Source organism: Grus americana, chromosome 3, assembly GCF_028858705.1.
Source record: "Grus americana isolate bGruAme1 chromosome 3, bGruAme1.mat, whole genome shotgun sequence".
NCBI classification, from domain to species: domain Eukaryota; kingdom Metazoa; phylum Chordata; class Aves; order Gruiformes; family Gruidae; genus Grus; species Grus americana.
Window position 1 is genome coordinate 44,621,715 of NC_072854.1, and position 21,701 is coordinate 44,643,415.

At 39.3% G+C, this 21,701-nt stretch overlaps 1 protein-coding gene across 1 annotated transcript in view; it reads left to right on the plus strand.

Moving 5' to 3' along the window:
• The window catches only part of LOC129204078 (uncharacterized), a 188,900-nt gene extending 181,648 nt beyond the window's left edge, over positions 1-7,252 (plus strand). The window contains exons 5-6 of the mRNA XM_054819365.1: positions 3,843-3,943; positions 7,212-7,252. Of these exons, the coding sequence (XP_054675340.1) occupies positions 3,843-3,943; positions 7,212-7,252 (142 nt within the window). The remainder of the gene's footprint in view (positions 1-3,842; positions 3,944-7,211) is intronic.
• The last annotated feature ends 14,449 nt before the right edge of the window (positions 7,253-21,701 follow it).

Sequence of the window (21,701 nt, forward strand, 5' to 3'; positions counted from 1 at the left end):
AATAAAGATTTGATATGGGACTATGTCTGGGCACATACTCACAAAAACTAAACAAGTTGTTCAGCTCCACTTTGCAGAACTATCTATTCTGTTTAGACAGAGAAGATTTGTGAAGGTATGCGTATGGGAACCCGCATAATACTTTTTCTCAGATTATAAGAAATATAAAGGCATTTTAAGGACATTTCATCTTCTTGAAACCGTAGCTACACAAGGAACTCCAGTTGGCACAAGACATCATTGCCATAGAGTTAGGCAGTTACCATATCCTACTGTGATTATTTCTTTTTCTCCTATCCCTTGTGCAAGTACAAGCATGGGTGCCCCTACATGTTGAGTCTCAACAACTGATCCAAGTTAAAAATAATGTGGTAAGAAAAAAAATAGGTTTTTTTTCTGTGTACGTTCTCCAATCAGTTCATCGCGTGACTACAAAGGGAAAGAGGTAGGTGACTCAGAAAAGAGAACTATCACCTCTTAGGAGCAGCACTAACTTTTTCTAGCTGAAGGTGTGCCTAGAATTGCAGTAGTAGAAAAGCTGTCTCCAAAAATAAGACAAATAGTGATAACAGTGTATTGTCCCCTATGAAGGATGGTGTCGATCTTGAGCTTATTGAGTATTTGTCATTTCCATGAAGTTTTTGGCACAGTAGCACCGGTAGCTGATTAGATATTTTTAAGAGATCCTGAAGAATTTAATGCTTTTTGTTATATTGTGTCTGTGCCTTTTAAAATATATACTGAATGCTGTGCATAATTATGTTCATGAGAGAACAGTATTTGGACAGCTGCTGGGATTCAATTAATTTTATGGGGAGATAACATTTTTTTAGTTGACAGCAAAGTTAAGAAAGATGGGCTTGACTGGAAAAATCTGAGTCCTGGCATGTAGTTGTGTCCTTGTGCTGGTGGTTAAAAGTGGCATATTATTCTGCAGGGATCTGGGAAGCATCCTGCCCGCGCTAGGCCCAGGGGCTGCTAAAGAGCATCATCGCCAGTGTCCATGGGCAGCGTGAACACATTGGCTGTGCTCCTTGCAGTTGTTTCTACTGCTGAAGAGGAACCTCTGTCTGAGCTTTTTCTCTCTCTTTCTGGTGCCTGGGCTGAAGTCGCTTCAAACAGCAGTCTGTGTACGTACTCCGCAGTTTGGGCACTGCTTTTAGAGTCCTAGGTACCCTGGAGTGAAACCTGTTGTGCTCAGCCCCCAAAGGCATGCCCATTGAGAGCAAAAGAGATGTCACCTGTGGGCCCTCCTGCCTTTTGCGGCTGAATCAAGGTCAACCACCTCTTGCGTCTGAGTCCGCCAGGCAGGTACGCCGGCATCCCTGGTGCACTGTCAGTGTGCAGGTACCAGCATCCAGCAAATGCACCCCAAACACCGCCAGACCACAGGGGCTGCAGAGGTCTTCTCATCTGAATGCGAGAGTACGTTTTATTTCATCCATATGTGCTTGGAGAATAATGCATACAAATTCTTCTTGAACAGCATGGCCAAGTTAGATTTGTCCACTGTTCCTCACCATGCCCTTTCCAAAATATGAATCAAAACCAAATGCATAGTACTTTTGGCAAACGATTTCTCCCCCTCCCCTCCCAGCTGACACACAGTGACTATAGGGGGCAATGCAGCCTCATCATACAGCCTCCGTACATTTGCTACGTACCACATTAATAGGCAGAAACTTTCAAGTCTCATTTTTTACTTCTTGCTATTCAATAATTTGTATAATGATAAAGATAAACTGCATTGTTACTTGGGCTCCATAAAATGGAAAGTTTTAACTTCAAATAAGCTTTTACTAGTTAGATTTTTTTTGTTTGTAAATTAAAGTTAATAAATAGTGATTTTATTTCATACTACTAATTCAAATTAAAATCTAAAATAAAACAAGACACAAGAAACAAACTAAAATAATTTTGAAATTCATTTGACATTGATCACTAAGCAGAACTGCTCCAAGTCTGTACGTATCTCATATTCATGTAATTCAATCTATATGCCTGTCAATATTTCTGATGCAGTTTAATTTCTTCAGATCAGTTTCTTTCTGACATAATGCAGGCTTCCAGAAGATACTCCAATTTAGACTGTTTAAATGATAGTCTTATATTTTCAAGATTTTGTGGAAAAAAAATTTAAATATTAAAAATCCTGAATGAAAGGATAAGTATCATAGCAGTAAAAATATTCACATATTACATTGTTTGGTTGTATTTTTCTTACATTGATTGAAGTGCACTTCACAGTAAGCAAGCAAAGATTGATAACAATGATAATTTCCAGCTCTTCTTGTTCAGCTGTGTCTGTTTGTGTACCTGAGTTTTCCTTCTTCAACCTTTCTGCTTTTTGTGAAGGAATAGTTAGAAGATGCAGAGCTGAACTTCTGGTAACATGATTAGAAAAGCTGTTTTTACAGACTATTTTCTATTATTTTAATTTTGTTTCATTACAATTTTTGACAGTTACTGTTTACTGGAGTTTCCCTCAAGCAAAAATTTTTTAATGTTCAGCACACACATTAAAATATGTTCTATTTTAATATGTTAAAGCTGATAAAACTATAATTTAAGCAGAAATCTGTGGTTAACAATGCAGCACATAGAACCTCCGAACATAGATGGAACTGGAACTTCTATTTGAAGGGAAAACAAAGCCAGCAGTAATCTAACTTAATGCTTACAGTTAAAGCTGTGTGATATTTTTGTAATGAAACTAAAACCCGGGTGAAGCTAATGTAGAAGCTGATGGTAATGAAGCTAATGGTTTTTGTCATAGAAGCAAGGCGTAGTTTGAAACCTAGCCTTTCATGCTTGGTGGCTTTATATGGCTCATAACCAAACCCAGACTTTTCACCTGAAGTTCCTTTTCAATTTTCTCAGCCATTCAAATTCAGACCTGAGTGTTAAAGACTGTAAGTCTTGCATTCCAGAGGAAAGTCCACCAACTTCAGTGAATGCTGAAAATTCTGAGTTTCTAATCCTCTAATGTGAGCACTTCAGGTTTACTCAATAGCTTACTGACCTTTACTTAGCCATGTACACATTTCACTGGGAATTTTCAATGCTTTTTCACTAAAAATCGTGTTCAACAATATTTCCTGATCATTAAGACCTGTGTACCTAAAGCATAGACTGAGAACATCTACAAGCCCAGAATACAAATCTATACCTTTTCACATAAGCACAACCTCATTCTTTCTTTCTGTCACTTGTCAGATTCATATGAAAGCTACTTTAATAACTCCTCGTATTAGATACTGCTGGTGAGTCTGACCAGTTATTTGCTTATGGTGGTGTTACGATTTGATCCTTCCTTTCCACTCTTTGTCCAAGAACAGTGCTCAAAGCGAGGGTAGAAAATGATCCATCAAGGTTGATGAGACGTGTTTATCCACAACAATAAAACCCCAAAAGCCCCAAAATCTGCAGAAGAGATTTCATGGCTTTGAAGAAAGAAGTAATGGTTGCTCATCTGAGGACGTATAGGGGCAAATATTTAAAAAGAGCAAAAATATCAAATCAAAAACATGGTTACCTGCTCACCGCGACAAAAGAGTTCAATAGAGTTAAAGAGACTTTCACCTTGTTTGTTCTTATAGATGGCAGCTGAAGTAGTTACTGTGCTAAAAATGTAAAAGGACAAGCAGCACAAGCAAAAATTGTAGTCTTTTACAAGGGAAGTGCCGAGTGATTTGATAAACTCATGTAAAAATGGAAAACAATTAAAAGTAGGTAGCATTTACTAGAATAAAGTATGAAATAGAGGAGACACTTGCAAGAAGATGTGATATAGACCAGTGGTGGTTGGAAAATTTCTGATATGGTGTCTGTTTTTAAAACAGGACCAAAAAGAGATCCTGGGAATTAAGGCCAGTGAACCTCACCTTGCTTCTGGGGAAACTGATTGAGAGTCTAATTAAGGATAGACTAGTTCAGCACATGGGTAAGTATAACCTAATAGGGTCAGACTTGCACAATGTCGGTAAGGGGAAAGCATGCTTCTCTAACCTGCTAAAGTGCTTTGAAAAAGTTAATAAAATAGTAGATAAAGGTGACCTAGTGAACATAATTTATTTGGATTTTCAAAAAGTTCCCGATAAGGTCCTTCATAAAAGACTATTAAGGGAAAAATATAACTATGAGGTAAGGGGCAAAATCTCACAGTGGATTAAAAATTGAATAAATGATGGCAAAAATTTGCACTGAAAGTCTTCTCCTAAGAGTGTAAAGAGGTTAATAGTAGGATGCTCTAAAGGTTCACATTGGAGCCAGTGTTACTTAATATAATTTTTAATGATTTGGACGTTGTATCTGCTAAAACGGACATGAAATGTTGGCTGGTGAAAGTGAGAGGACTGTGAAACTGAGAGAGATTAGTTTGACTGACAACACATACATTTTAACTTGAATGAGTATAAATTTTGATACTCATTTAATGGGTTATGTTCAGCTCCAGCACCATATTATATACCATTATGTTCTAGTGAGAATAATTTATCTGCTTTCTGAGCAAGGATCCAATAGATATCACTGCAGCATCCATGTGAAATGATATGCCCTCTCTAGGTATAGGAGTAGACAGGGTTACATGAGAATGATGAATTCCCATCTGTCAGATCACTGGACCTTTTCCTCACGGTAACCAGGCTGCATGGCCAGAACAAAAGCTGTGTTTATCGTAAAAGAAAAAAATCCTTCTTCATAAATACTTAAAGGGAAGTCTTAGTCCTCTTGGATCTTGCTGGAGTGTCTGTGGTTTTGAGACGGTGTTAACTTAATTATGGCACTGAGGAAATCACTGGCACTACTGCCTGCTGTCATCTGCAGCCCAGAAGGTTGTAACCAACTGATGGATTTCTTTGGAAGCTCTTATCTGTTACTTCCCAGCACTCTCAATCCCATCTCCTCTTCATGAAGTGTCTGTAGGAACCACGTTCAGCTTTGCATCTCTTCCTGGTATGGACATCCCTGCTGGCTGTCACCTACTTTTAAAGTGGATCAGGAACCTTTGCCTGATCAGGTTCATTCAGAAATGACTAAGCTAATAGGTTCTGGGGTTTGGGCTTTGAGTTTGGTTGAGGTTTTTTTATTTGCTTTATTTTTTTCCTCACCGTCCTTTCTACACTGCATTGAATTTTAAATCTGTAAGATTATTTAAAACACTACCCACTGAAGGACTAAAGTAGCATGTGGTGAGACCATGACCTTATATTAAACATATTATACATAAGAGACTCAGTTCATGCCGTGCTGCAGGTGTCACATTCACTCTGCCGAAACTGAAGTCCATTCAGGTTTTTTTAATGGTAAGAAGTGAGAGCTAACAGATGACGTCTCCTTCAAAACTGATATAGGTTCATCTAGTTTTAATATAAACACAATGAAGAGGATCTTTTGTGTTGCTTTCTATAATTCTTCCTAAAAAGAATCTATTTTACCATTTATACTGAGGCAAAAATGCAATCTTTGTAAGATACAACATTTTGAACTATGAGTAAATACAGTAAGAAAAAAAAGAAAATTTCTTGGCAAAAGAACTGTGTGCAAATAAAACAACTAAAAATAGTACTTATCTTGATCAATAGCTCATGCTTTTAATTTTTTGTGGAAAATATTAATAGAGTTCTTTAAATAAAAAGAACTAATGCATTTTTTTCTCTTTTGTTGTTGCAGCCGTGTTTGTATTTACATCCAGTCATTTATTGCCCATTAAAGAAGTAATGCTATGTTAATGTAAGGGAAAAAATCAATGCTACTCAGATCAGTAGCTGTGGGGAAACAGTGCAGCAGCTGGTTTGCAAACAGCAAGCCCACATAGATCAATGAAATTACAAGCTAAATCTGCTGATGCTCACAAACTGCTCCAGCATTGTGATGTCTAACCTTTCTCAAGTTCAAGATCTCTGGCAAGCCAGCAATAGCTAAATGGAAAAAAAAAAAAAAGTCAAAAAAAAAAGCAAGCAAGAAAGAAACAAAGAAAGAACATAACAGGCTGGTGGAGAATTTTAGCATCATATGTAATATTCCACTTTTGAAGTTATCAGTATAACTGCACGTTTGTAACAGATATAAAAGCCACTGTAATCTCCCAGTGAGCAAAGCTGTGATCTACACACTCTGGAGATTTTCTTCCTTAAGAATGTTCAAATCTGTCACATATTACCTTGAACTGTAACACTGGAGGGCTAGAGAGTGCTTCAGTAATGTGGTTGTTAATGTGAATTCCAGAAAATAATTTATCAATGAGCAACAGTACAGCTTCTGCCACGTGCAATGTCTTTTATTTTATGGTATGGTTGTAGCCTTTAAAATGGTTTGAATTTTGTTAACTTGTAAATTAAACATGCAAAATATTTGACTTGTTGCATGCAAGATTCATTTGCATATTTTATGCTATTTGTATGGTAAGAGAAGGAGCCTCTTTTACCCAAAGGAAAACAACACTGGGATTTATCGGTATCATGCGAATAACATGCCTTTCAAATTATTATTTTCAGGGCAGTCCTCACCCTATTTGTGCCACTTTTTTAAACACAGCAGTATTTTTCAGGCATTAATCAGCAAGAAGATAGGGGGAACTGGTCTCTGAAGATTGCTACAAAATGGAACGCACTTTAAAAAGGGAAATAGGTTCATTCCAAAAGCAGAAAAAAAGGCATCCTGAGTTTCCTTCAAATATTGACACACGTATTTTGTGGAGCATAAAATGTGTACTTTGCAAATATACAATTCTTAGTGTCTACTAATCTCCTATTGCTTTACATATATTAATTAAATGTCACAGTTCAATTCTGTTCTATTGTATCTGTTTTGCAGATTGTAAGTAAAAAACCATTGAGAAGTTGGAAACATTTTTTTTGGTCTTGCAGCCAAGGACTAGCAGAACAGAAAATGGAAGTCCAGTCCTTATTAACTGTCTTCTGCTATTGTTGGCTTGCAATATTTTACAAACGAAGAACATTCACAACGGTGGGGTGAAATGTGATTATTTCTTGTACTGTCAATTGTTTCTCCTGAAATGACCATTTTGGAATTTGACTTAAAAGTTACTTTTCTTCTCTAACTTTCTCAGATACCTAATAATGAAAAAAATGAAGGAATGTTCTCATTTTGAAATGTTGGATTTCTGTTTCTCTTTTGCTAATAGACCTTCCCAGATACAGCTAGTTTTCTTTCATTACTGATCTTTATGTCAATTTGTTACTTTACAGTGCTGCTCGACAGTGCTGATGGCAGGATATTTCATGCTTGATGTGGAGGGAAGACTGATTGTGCAATAGCCATGATAGTTACTAACGAGGTGAAAGTTGACTGTGTGCACTAATTGCTGCTGGTAATGTGTGGACACTGATGGAAATCTCTCCTACTCCACTTATTGGCTAACAATGACAAAGAGATGCCCAGCAGAGGCTAGGACTTGCTGCTCCCAAACCTGATCCAAGATCCGCGGTGGTTGTGAGGAAACACCAGCATTTTCTCATTGGGTTTTAGGTCAACAACATGGGTGCTCACATTCAGGATAGGACTTCTGAGAGCTTTGTCTTCAGGTTTTACTAAGGTCCCCTTCTTTATTTGGACCTTATCGAGAAAACTCTTGTGAAAATACTGAAACTGCTGAGACACATCTGAGCTAAAGAGAAAGGGTCTGTTGATAATTGCACAACCAGGATTTCACCAAAGGTTCACCAAATCAAAACATGAATTTGTGATGAAGACTCTGTGTTCATCAAAAGTAAATTAACAACCTTCTGCAAGGAAAACTGTTCCCATGAAGACACTGAGATGAAGCAAGTATGGGAAGAAAAGAAATGAACCCAGTCTGTGTGCCTAGCTCAGGTTTGCTTTGTCCACCTGACAAGCAACACTAGACATTATTTTGTTTGTCTTTTTCTATGCATAATAGTTTGGCAATCAAAGTATAAACCTTTTGCATCATAAAGAAGTGTATTATTGTGGTGGAGAAACAAAAGGGATTATTGTGGGGTTGCAATTGCATTGCTCAGACTTTTTTTATTATAACAAAAGCATCACCATGCCCAGAGATCCCCAGCAATAATTCCTCTTGACTGCAATAAGTACCTACTTTTGAGGAAGAGAAAGCTGATGAGCTGCAGGCTTCCCTGCTGCTAAATTCATCTAACAACCCACTCCTGATGTTTTCTGCTTTAAAGACCAATAGGAACTTTATAGATTGGTTGGATGCTCTTCTTTTCAGTCTAGCTCAGATCCTGAAACTTTTCTGTTGATCTGAAAAGCATGATGCAGTTTGGTTACTAAACAGAATCAGATCTGAGCATTATTCAGCTACACTATCACACCAGCCATGGGAATACCTGCAATTTTACAGAGATTTGTGACTATAACTCTGCCTAATCACCCTGAATGTAAAGGACCTACGGATTTTGCAGTTTGGCCTTATACCTTCATCTGCACTATGTGGAAAGAGTTCATCTCTACATCTTTACAAGGATAGAAACCAATATCTTGAAATAAGCATCCTGAAGTATCTCAAAGCTTTAGATCTGGGCTGAGACCAAATCTGAATTTTGTGGCTTTGGTTTCTATCTTGGTCATCATTTCTGATGGTGATCAAAATGAGAATTGAGAAATTAAGATCTGTCTCAAAATTCTCTTTAAAAAAGAAAGATCAGCTCCTTTGATAAATAGGAATATGGTTGGGCAATCTGTTTCTCTGGTCTCTGTTATCGTCAGCAATGTGTATGTGCTGAACTGGATCTAGATGAATAAGTGCTATGACAAAAGCTGTTCTTTCATTATATCAGAACATTGCTGGAAAGTACAAGCAGATACCATGAAAATTGCTGTTTTGATGAGATAGCTAGGCCTCTAACCTCGAAAAGCATATACACTGGGTGCTCATTTGGAAAGAACAAAATGTTTCACATCCACCCATTGATTGCATGAAAAAAATATGTCTTGAGAAATATACGTGTAAAATTCATATAACTTCTATGGAATTATGTGTTCAGGTATTAAACGTGTTTGTATAGGCACTACAACATTTTATTCTGATGAAATATCAGTTTTACTAGTAGACTTAAATGCACCCAGAATGCCGTCATTCAAGAAGCAAACAAAGCTGCACTGGCTTTTAGAGCCTAAGTATCACTTTTTCCTGAATGCTACAGAACATGTTTCTGCTCTTGGTGTGTGCCAAATGTGTGACTAAATGCTTCTTGGCCCTTCTGCCAGCTTCTTCTCATACTAGTATGGCTTCCCATCACGTTGTGACCAGCACGGTCAGGAACGCCTCACAAGCCTCTTCTGTGCATGTGTCAGCAGGTTGGTGAGGGGCGAGGATGGTCTGGCGTTTGGTGTGCAACTGAGCTGCTGGGATCACTTCTCCAACTGCTCTCATTTAAAAAAGATCCTTCTGGAGTTTTGTATCGGCATTATATGCCATGATGGGTCCTATTTCCCCTAAAGTGTGCCTCTTTCTGCTTTGCTTCACTGCTGGCAAAGAGCACTTAGAAGTATTTTTCTGTTATTTTCACCAGAGTAATTTTAGGGTCTGTAATGGCTGATCTTACAGCCACCTTCCTTTCCAAAGCATGATTTTCCACTTACATAGAGCTGGGTTTCCATTCTGCCTCTTTGTCAATATTCTGCATTTAAAGTCATTGGTTTCAGCTTCGCCAGTGGCTCAGCAATCTTGATCCCATAGTGAAATGGGAAAAACATTACAGAAAGGGACAGTGCTGTCCTTCCCATCACGAGCAAAGTTTTGTTCTGCGGCAAGGCTAATTTGCACTGAGAGAAATTCAGACATAAATAAACAGGGATATAAAAACATTGCCTATACAACTTTGACACCAACTGAAAAATAGCGTAAGAGATGTGATGAGTTAAATATGTGTTGTAGATTTATAATACTAGGGCTCGTTTCTCTGTGTGTCTCTCTGTCTGTCTTGCTGTGCACAGCCTGTCGCCCTGAAACTGGAAATTAATGTGTTGGATGGACTGTCTTTGACATTCATTTTCACCATTCCTATGCTTAACGCCCTGAACCAACTTTCTGATAATGAAGTTCGTGCTAGAAGGACGTAGTGGACTTTCATACATTAGAGAGTCTAATTTGTGTGCAAGACTAGTACTGCTTACCTTATGTTTATTGTAGCAGCACTGCCAGATCTGCAGTGGTTAGTGGTCTTGTCAGCATTTCCATTTCGAATCTTGGTATTTTAGGGCTTAAAACAGAACTGTTGCATTTCAGCACTGGTCCTGCTCAATACATGCTTAGTCAGCAGGAAAATGATTTTACAAATTTTACATTTAAATTGTTTCAGCAGTTTGATTCTTTCATTGCAGATGCCTCAGAAATACAAAACAACATGAGGAAATGGGAAACAAGTAAGTTTAAAAAGCTATTTTTGCAAAGCATGAGTCTTGAAAGTGGTTTAATTGCTCCTTCATTATTCCAGTTTGTGTGTGGTTGGCATGTTTTATTCTATTAACATAGACAGTTACTCTATGACAAGAATAGCTATTCTAGGAGGGTTTGAGTGGCTCTGTAATGACAATCTCATTGACAACCATTCCCTCATTGCTAAGATTTCTGTGTTCACCTGATGATGAGCAGGCCTGGACCTGTTCAGATGCCAAATCTATCCAGCTTTCTTCATTTCACATGTATGAAACTTTGCCTTAATACTCAACTTAGCAAAGGGATATTAAAACTGGACGTCCCTGAGCATCTGCTACCTCTATCGAATCTTCAGTACTGGCTGGTTTGTTTTTTTTTTTCCCTAACTTTGCTTCAACCTTCAAAAATGTTGACAGGCCCCCATCCCTAACCTAATAGATGGAACAGGTTCGCCTTTATTTTACCCTCAGCACTACCTCCTCTTTCTCTCAGAGGGTTTCATGGAATTTTTTCAATGTTGCCATTATTTCCACTCAAGGTACATTATGAGCTGCTACCTTGCTGCTGCCTTGTTATTTGGGCTGTAGGATGGTAAAGGTTTCTGCGTGGGGCAGCTGGCCAAGTCAGCACTCCAGGCAAGAAGCCAAGGCTGTCTTCTTTCTAGTGCTGCCACTTTCTTTCCTCCCTGGTAGAGGATCTCCCTTCCTCTCAAACTGATACAGAAAGACTATTAGAAAATTAATCATACCTCAGGTGTCTTGGGGAATATACTTGATTTCCCAGTCACTAATGTGTGAAAATCTTACACTGGAATAATGCCATATGTCAACCTGTGACAATATCAGGGAAATATTGACAGTGTTTCATTAATGAAATGTTGAGCTTGAATGACCTGTAGGCTGAAAATCCAGGCTACATAAATTTAAAATAGTCTCTCGGATATCATTTGATTTAGACTTCCTGCATCAACAAGTATGTTGTATCTGTGGTCAGCAGAAAAAATAGTATTGTGCTACTGAAAGAAATGCTTGCCCAAAGACTAAAACTCAAAAACCTCTCACACGGGTATGATAGTAAGGACGGATTTTTTAATTTTATAGGGCCATTTTTTTTTTGCTTTGTAGACTGCGATAGGGACAGGATTTTCTTAAATAAGCTGGGTGTATGGATGCATGCCATTGAATTCAAGCTCCTCGTTTTGAATTTCTCCATTGATTATATCATGCATGTCTTTACGCTAAATTCACGGCAGAGTAACCATTATAACGTAAACCCAACGATTACAGAAGTATTGTTTTGCGAAGATTGCTACTGACAAATTTTACCTGTGTGTCTTCAAAAGGCTGAAAAAAATAAGCCACGAGAAACCAGCATAAGAAGTGCAAATTAAGCAACACAGCAGAAATATTAATTAAAAGAGGTTAATTGGGTTGGGGCAGGGTGGTGAAAAATGCTCTAATCCTCTGCACTGCCATGTGATGTTGTAGTGCACGATCATTCTCAGGGCCAGGAAAAGGAGGAGTTGGAAATTCCAGCATGGAGGACGTAATCAGCATTTTCATTTCTTAATATTTTCCTGATGTCCAATGGGAGGGAGAGTACTTGGGTAGCCTGCTTTAAAAAGAGGAGAGTGTACATAGCACCGGGATCTCTCCAGAGCATGTCAGTCCTGTCTTGTGGAGTAAATTCCTGTGGCCAGCCTCACAGGGTAGCTGGGGTGGTGAAATAATTAGGAGTGCCCTCAACCGATAAACATGTTTAAAGAGTTTCCTTCTTATTTTTGCCCTTTCTTTTGAAATTAATTTCCCTTATTTGCAACTCCGTTTTCACCCTCTTTTTGATAAAAGAAAGTAAGCTCATTCTTTTATCCTCAACTTCTTTTTCTTAGTGACCTGATAAACATGAAGCTTTTTCTTCCCTAAGGAGCAGTAAACAATACCAGAGTGTGCATGATCATTTGTAGAATCCTGTCTCCCACACAATTCGGGAGTTTGCAATAATCTACTCTGTCTTTCTTCGCTACACTACAAAATCCTGGCTGTTGAAAGAAAACATTCAGTATAAGAGTCTTCCAGAGAACTGCCTCTCTGCAAATAATAGCTAACAATATGTAGAGGGTATGAAACCCGTAGTCTTCATAATCTGTCACTGAGATTCAAATCTGGGTTAAGAAATGTTTAATCCACCACAGTTGTATAAACATTCCATCAAAAAAATGCAGAAATGTAATAAAAAGTGATGATTTCTGAATTGCAGGCATTTCTAAGAAAGAATTAACCTTCTCAGAAACCATCCCATTTTCTGTCAAAAGTATTTTTTAGCATTTTCGTTTAAATCAATGTTTATGGACCCATAAGGCCAACTTTTTTCTATGTAAAAGAGTTAATATTCTTCATTTCCTTATTTGCAAATTTCTGTTAGAATTTTTAAAACAAAAAGGTTTATCTGCCAGCTATTGGTATTGCTGACACACAGCTTGGTTTCAGTATCTTGTAGTGCTTGAATGACAGCTGGGATGTTCACAGTCTGGACAGTAGGGCATTTTACATCATGGCTGGAAAGCCAGCAGTCAGAGATTTCATGCACTATTTTTCTGGGCAACTGATATTTTAAATTTTTTTTTGGTAGAAGTGGTGGCCTGCAAAATGATACTTCACAGCAGAGATAATTGTTGTGGGTGAGCGAAATGTTGGTTCTCAATTACGCAATACTATAGAAAAGCAAAGTCCCAAACTAAACAGCCAGATTAGGACTAATCTAACAAGAACCTGACTCAGAGCAACACACAAGAGCTGCCCTGCCATGTCTCCATATATATATATATATATATATATAAAATATATATAGAATTAAACAGAGAGTGACAACTTAACTTGGAATTTGTTTTCCTTTTCCTCTGTCAAATTTGTTAAGTTTCTCTTAACCCTTCAATGCTGCCAACTGGTGTTTTGTCAGCTACAGTTTTAGGAGAATGTCAGCACATTCTTGATGATTTTGGTTGCCATGGATAAGTGTATTTCTTTGATTTTTCTGGAACATTGTGTATTAATAAACAGGGTACTTTGCTTATTTTGTTATATACATTTAATTTCTGCAGCATATTAATTCCTTTTAATTTTGTACAGAACAAGTATTGTAGAGTGTGGGGCCACTTTAAGGGCTGTCAAACTTTTGCCAGCCTTTAAAGGTCAAAATCAACTGTGACACCTACAGTTCAAATGTAATTAGTTGGAGATTTACTGGGATTTTATGCCAATCTCCCAGTAGCTTAGGAGTGACATAGTATCTAACCTTTTGGGATCCCAAGAGAAGTTCAGGTGGGTGTGAGGATAAACAGTAAAATATACTAGCTAGCACGCTGCACCTTTTAGCAAGTCATCAGCCTCTTACACTGTGCAAGGAACAAGAGTGCATTCAGTATTTTTTTTAAAACAAATAACCTGCCAGTCTCTGACATGGCCATCTAGTACAAAGTTGATGTATTTATTTAAAGCTTAGCTCATTCTGTATGTTCTTGGATCATTAAACTGAAGGACTTGTACAGTTGTGATTTTTAATGAAGCCTGTTTGAATAATTATGCTAATTTACAAAGCACTAGAATCAAATCAAGTGATCAAAGTTTTCATGATTACTATCGTGTTTTTGTAACTCCCCCCATCACTGATTTCTGGATAGACTCTAGCCCTGGCTGCTTTTTTTGTCATTTATTTAGAAACTGCCACTAATCAATGCAGAACATTAAAAAAAAATTTACACTAGAAAAGAAACACATTTTGCGTTATGTCTCTATAGTGGACTTTGTATGAGTTTGAAAGTAATATAGCTCCAACAGACACCAGCCTAAATACAGTCTACAATCAATACTATATTCTGCCTTGACAGAAAGCTGAATTTTTATCTGTTAAACGTGTGAGCTCGGGGCAGCGCTGTGTCTGAAGTGGTTTAAATCTGAAATGTGATGTGCTGCAAAGAAAGTTGATTGACATCTTTGTTTATTGAAAAGTATTACATGAACAACAAAACACGGCCAGATACAGAACACTCCATTGCAAAGTGCAGCTGTGTTATTTTTCAATCCTATGTGTTCTGCCCCTTTGATGCCTGACTGATGTAATAAAACCGCAGGATATAAACCAAACAAGAATCTTCTTTGATTCAATAGTAAAAAATTTGGACAAAGGTGAGATATGGAGATATATATTCGTGGCAGGGGTTTGGTGAATTTGTTTCAAAAAACAGTTGATTTTTTGGTTTAATGTTTTGAATTTGAAAATAAATTAGGATACCTTTAATAAGCAAGTTGTCTGAGGCTGCTTGAAATATTTTTAAATATGCACGGGAAGAGGGGAGAAAAGAACAATGATGACTAATCTTAAAGCATTAAACATGCAGAATACAGAATTAAGTTACATTTAAATTTCATGTTAGAATAATTACGCTGTTCATTGACATTTCCCCATGTTTTATTAAATCTTTATTATGTCAAGGTAAATAGAGGTTAATTTTGCTGTTACCTCTTCCACTAAAGTATTATCTTTAATCTTGCATTAGTAAAATAATAGTAAATTGCACAATGTGGATAATCACCTTCAACTAATTTAGACCATTCTAAAATCCTGTCTTTAGACTACACTGTAGTTAAAAATAGATGTCAAGAGAAAACATGAAGTAAAATGTAACTTAAAGAAAAAAGTATGTTTTTCTCTTTAAGCTCTATTTCCTCAATATGTTGACTTATTCACAATACGTATTACAAGCTTATAGCTCTGCTCTTCCTTCTCAGAGTTAGTTTGTCCTTAGTTACTACATAAGCTCCTTTTACTTGCCTCTTACACAGCAAAAACTATTAAGTAGAAGCATTTGTCTTTAGCGCTTTGTCCACACTTTGAGTGTTTTTCCATGGTCAGGCTAGAACACAGTCCCACGTCCTTAATTCCTGTGCATCTCTCTTTGGTGACAGATACCTAAGTGCTGCTCACCAAATTACATGCATTTCCAAAACACAATGTCCTCAAAGCATGGAACAGTCAGACCTATCAATCTTTTTCCATCAATGCCATAGCCAGCATGCGCAATGGATCAACTTCATCAAGGAAGTAGGTGCTGCTCTTCTTCAGAGGAAATGGGCAGAAGAAATTTACAGTCCTTCCTGTGTAAAGGCATACAGCTTGCTCTTAGTTTTTTGCGTGCCTGTGCCTCCCCTATCCAAGAAAAAAAAGCACCGTATAATGTAAATGCAAGATGTTACCAATTTTCCTGTACTTTAAAGCCATGAATAGGAAATCACTGCTTGATGACTTGAGTTTGATGCTTTAATTTCATATGGTCTGTGGATGAATTCGTCCCCATTGTTATTCAATAAAATTACAGAATTGGAGAATAACAGGATGGCACTTCTGGAGATTGTCCAGTCTCCCAGGCTGGTCAGACAAGATCTTCCCTCTGTAAATCCATGCTGACTACTCTCAATTATTGGCCTGTCCTTTATATGTATGGAAATGACCCTTCCCAGGGACTGAGGTGAGGCTGATTGGCTTATAGTTCCCCAGATACTCTTTCTTGCTCTTCTTGGAGATATGAGTGACTGTTAATTTCTTCCAGTCCTCAGGAACCTCCCTCAGTTGCCATGACCTTTCAAAAATAATCAAGAGTGCCTTCACAATGACATTGCCCAGTTCCTTCAGCACTTGTATATGTCCAGCTTCTTTACATGTTCCCTAGCCATTCACCTCCACCAAAGGTCAGTCTTCCTTGCTCCAGGCTCCCACTAGTTGCAGGGACTTGGGATTTCTGAGGGCAAATGTTACCAGTTAAATTGGAGGCCAGAAAGTCATCGAATATCTTGGCCTTCTCTGTGTCCTTTGTCACCAGGTTCACTACTTTATTCAGCAGTAGGCTCAAATTTTCCGTTGTCTTTCTTTTGCTGCTGATATACCCATAGAAGCCCTTCTTGTTGCCCTTTATGTCCCTCTCCAGATTCTAGTTCAGATGGGATTTGGCTTTCCTGTACCCATCCCTCATTGCTTGGACAGTGTCTCCATGTTCCTCTTGGCTCACCTGTCCCTGCTCCCACCTCTTACAGGCTTCCTTCTCACATTTGAGCTTGGTCAGGAACTTCTTGTTCATCTATGCAGACCTCCTGATATTTTTGCTTGACTGCTGCACATTGGTTTGTACCATTCTTGAGCTTGGAGAAGGTGATCCTTGAAAATCAACCAGGGCTCTTGGACCCTTCTTCTCCCCAGACTTGTAGACCATGGGATTCTTCCATGCAGGTTCCTGAAGATGCCAGTCTCGTCTCCTGAAGTCCAGGGTTGTGATCTTGCATTTTGTCTTATTCCCTCATATCAGGATCCTGAACTCCACCATCTCATGGCTTCTGCACCAAGGCTTCACCTGACTTTACATCTTCAGATCCCTGACCAGTTCTTCTTCATCTGTATGTATGAGATTCAGCAGAGCATCTGTCTTCATCAGCTCCTCAACCACCTTTATGATTAAATTATCAAAACCTCCTAGATTGCTTGTGCCACACTGTGTTGTCCCTCAAGCTGCTGCTTTCAGTTGTGTCCCTGATCAGTTTGTCTGTAGCAGACACTCACTACAACATTGCTCATTTTGGTCTGCCCACTAATCCTGACCCATAAAGTCTCAGCTGGCTCATCACTCATCCCTAGGAAGAGTTCCATGCGTTCTTGCTGTGCTCTCCCATGCAGGCAAACTCCCCTTCCTTGCCATCCTAGCCTGTCCTTCCTGAAGAGCCAGTATCCACCCATTGCAGCACTGCAGTTGTGTGTGGTGGGTTGACCCTGGCTGGGGGCCAGGTGCCCACCAGAGCTGCTCTCTCACTCCCCTCGTTCACTAGACAGGGGAGAAAAAGTACAATGAAAAGCTTATGGGTCGAGATAAGGACAGGGAGAGATCACTCACTAATCATCATCACGAGGAAAACAGACTGAACTTAGAGAGGGCATTCATCTAATTTATTACTAGGCAAAACAGAGTAGAGGAATGAGAAATAAAATCAACTCTTAAAACACCTCCCCCCCCACCCCACCCGTCTTCCTGGGCTCAACTTCACTCCTGGCTTCAACCTTCCCCCTGTCAGCGGCACAGGGGGATGGGGAATGGGGGTTGCGGTCAGTTCATCACACGGTGTTTCTGCCGCTTCTTCATCCTCAGGGGGAGGACTCCTCTCATCGTTCCCCTGCTCCAGCATGGAGTCCCTCTCACGGGAGACAGTCCTTCATGAACTGCTCCAGCATGGGTCTATCTCAAGGGGTGCAGACCTTCAGGAGCAAACTGCTCCAGCATGGGGTCCCCCACGGGGTCACAAGTCCTGCCAGCAAACCTGCCCTGGCATGGGCTCCCCTCTGCACAGGTCCACAGGTCCTGCCAGGAACTTGCTCCAGTGTGGGCTTCCCACGGGCCACAGCCTCCTTCAGGTGCCTCCACCTGCTCCGGCGTGGGGTCCTCCACGGGCTGCAGGTGGAATCTCTACACACCCTCATCCTTCCTCCATGGGCTGCAGGGGGACAGCCTGCCTCACCATGGTCTTCACCGCGGGCTGCAGGGGGATCTCTGCTCCGGTGCCTGGAGCACCTCCTGCCCCTCCTTCTGCACTGACCTTGGTGTCTGCAGAGTTTCTCACATCTTCTCACTCCTCTCTCCGGCTGCAAAAACTCACTCTCTAAGTGTTTTTCTTCTTAAATATGTTATCCCAGAGGTGCTGATTGGCTCGGCCTTGGCCAGCGGCAGGTCCATCTTGGAGCCAGCTGGCATTGGCTCTATCAGACACAGGGGAAGCTTCTAGTAGTTTCTACCAGAAGCCACCCCTGTAGCCCCCCCGCTACCAAAACCTTGCCACGCAAACCCAACACATTGTGTGAACTATCCCACAACATCCATGTGATCCCAGTAAGATCTTAGCCCTGCAACTGCATACCCCCCCTGCCCCGATTTCTCTTCTTTGTTCTTTATGCTGTGTACTCTAATGCATGTTTAGGTGTTTGTGTAGTCTGCCAAAACTTTTTTTAGAAAGTTTTCTTAGCCCTCAGCAAAAACAGATTTCCCAATCCAGAATAAGACTAATCTGTGCATGCACCCTTTTTTGGGGAGGGCCTTCATTCAACTTAAAGGAATAACATGCCTTTATTGCATTTTAAACTGCATGCTGCGATGGTTTAGTGGTCTATTTATACTATTATCATTTTGGTTTTTATTAGAATTATAGAATCATAAAATCATTTAGGCTGGACAAGACCCTTAAGATCATGCAGTCCAACTGTTAACCTAGCACTGCCAAGTCCAACCACTAAACCATGTCCCTAAGCACCACATCTACAGGTCTTTTAAATACCTCCATGGGTGGTGACTCAACCACCTCCCTGGACAGCCTGTGCCAATGATTTCATAACCTTTTCAGTGAAGAAATTTTTCCTAATATCCAATCTAAACCTCCTCTGGCACAATCTGAGGCCATTTCCTCTCATCTGATTATTAGCTTTAATCTTTGTTAGCATCAAACTACAAAATTCCCTGTTGAATTTTGTCAGGTTTGCATAACAAATCACTCACTCCTTGCATTCTCCTTGCACATTGCTTTTCCATTTTACTAGCTTCTCTGTAAAGTCCTCCTCAGACCCGCAAGTAAGTACATGGTCAGTTACATTTTGCCATGAACTCTATTTCATTATCTGGAGTGTCCATAAAGTTATTATTTTAAAAGCATGAATGTCAATAGATCTGTAAAAGGCATTTACCAAGCAGCTTCAGTGCTGCTAGGAAAGAAAGAACTCATTTTGAAAGTGCTCCTGAGAACCATGCAGGGAGTGGGATAATTCTGTACTTGCATGCTAGTACAGCAATACGACCAGAGTACGAGAGAAGATTTGCTGTTGTGCCCAGGACTAATTTCCCAGTGTGTCTTTTCAAGATAAAACCCATCTGACAAGCACCTTGGATAGCTAACCAAAGTTAGTCAACTAAGCTTTGAGAGATGTCCAGTGAATAAAATTTCAAAAATTTTTTAAATAACAAAATTGCAGTCAAATTTTTTTCAGTCCTGCTGGATGACTATGAGTGGTTATAGGGTGGCAACATGCAGTCTTAATTAGATGTTTCATTAGAGATGTGCAAATTCTTTGCAATAAAACTGGAAGTATGTGAGGCTTGTTAGGACCCAGGCTTATTCCCAGACTTGAAATTCAGACATTGCGTATTGAACCTTTTGCTAAAATCGTATCTCGTTTGCCTGAAATTTATCCTTCTAATGCATGATCTCCCACTATTCTATTAAGCTGCACTATAGCATTTAAAGACAAAAAGAACTGGAGTCAACGCAAAGCTTTTCGAAAGAAACTGGTTACAGTGTTTGCCCCAGCTTCTCTTTGGCATACAGGAACTGTTCACACCTGAAATTCAAAGGCAGGCCCCTGAGGTCTGAGCTGGCTGAAAGAGAAGCAAATATTTGCATAAATCTCCAAGAGGTGGTTTATGTGGTCCCACTTTTCTTCTCTTTTTTTCTGGCTGCCAGTTGACCTGAAGCAAGATTTCGCTTGTTGGACATATTTTTGGGCAAGGAGCCGTTTCCCTTAGTGTTTTACAAGCTCTGGTGCCAGAGAGGTGGTACATAAAGTCTCAGTAAGTATTGAAAGCTGATTTTAAAGTGGAAATATTCAAAGCATGCAGGAGTCTCTAAGCGTCTGTTCCAGGGACACATTAATGCATTTGAAAGGATATTAAAGCTTAACACAGAGGGAAAAAAAAAGTCCTAGTGGCAAGATGTAAAACTGCTTAACAGAATTACATCCAGAACTTTGTGTATTTGATCTGAAAAAATAAATCATCTTACAGTTGCTCACATTAAAGCTGCATGTCAGTTTGGGAGCTTTTAGGATCTTGGACAGGTTTCATTTTTCTGGTTCACGTAAGCTGTGTGTGTATTTGTGCAACTGCTGAACCTCAGATCAGGATTTCTGGTGACCCCATGCACCATTTGAGGATTTGTCTAATGTGCAAATTTAAGACAATCATTATGTATAGTAAAAAATTATTATCCACCTTTTCCCCCAGTACTCAGTTGCTAATAGCGGTCACGGCTTGATTAAGAATCCTTCTCAGTTTAATGCGTCCAATTAACTTGCATGGTTTTGTAGTTGACTTGATGGCCTAGATAAAGCACAGGCTCTTCTGGGAGATATACCAAGCTTTATTTCTGGACTTAGGGATAAGTGAAGCCTTGAGCCGTGGTTCAGCCCTTCCTACTGGTGGATTAGGAGTGTCATTCAGACTTGAGTAACTCTAGACTCTTTTCAGGAGGAGGATCAGATTAAGATGCAGAAAAGTGGAGCACTGAGACAGAGCGAAGGCATCTCGCAAGAAATGCAGTGGCCTGAGACTTGCTGTGGGCTCGTGCTCCAGGTTGTCTCCAATTGGTAGATATGAAAGGAGGTGAAGGGCTGGTAAGACCTGGGGGATCAAAGGCAAAGGCCATGCCAAACACGTTCCTCTGTTGGCCATTGGGCTGCTGGCTGCAGAAGAAAGCAAATCCTAAACGTGTTAAAATGTGTCCTCTTAGTTAAGGTTGATTTTGGTGCAAAAATAAAAACAAATGAAATTATGAAAATCAGAAGGTTATAGAAAGAAAAAGCAAAGCAAAATTTTATCCTTGCCCTTCTGTTGCCTTGGTCCTCATGATTTAGAGATTATAGTGAACTCAGCAGCTCGGGGACAGATGCACTAGAAAACATAACTTCTTTTTTTCCTTAAGTCAAGGAAACGTGGATACTTTGAAATGGCAATGTCTTGTGCTACATGAAATAAATATGGCAAATGAAAAGGAAAGAGCAAACTGATTACCCTAATATTAAGAGCATGAAGAGGAATTTATAAATATCTTTGCGTGTTCAACACCCAATCCTGCACAGGGCATGTTAATGCTTGTCACAGAATTTGAAATTCATCTAATCAGAATGGAGCCTTTGAGATGTTTCACACCTGCAAATGCATCAAGTGGCTAAACCTTACAGTCTTTCACCATGGTATGACCTACATATCTCATTACAGCACAGTGTTCACTACATCTGCTACAAGAGCATTTGCATGGACAAAAATGTGATTACTTTTATATATAAGGAATGTTAAAACGTGTGCTACATATAGATGTAGTATCTAACTTGGGAAGTCATTTACATTTATTCTTAATTCAGGATAATAGTTAATATCAATGGTTTAAGGACACTTCGGCATGTCCACTCCTAAATACCCCTTTTTCAAAGATAAGTTCTTGGTATCTTGTGTATAAGCACAGTGCTT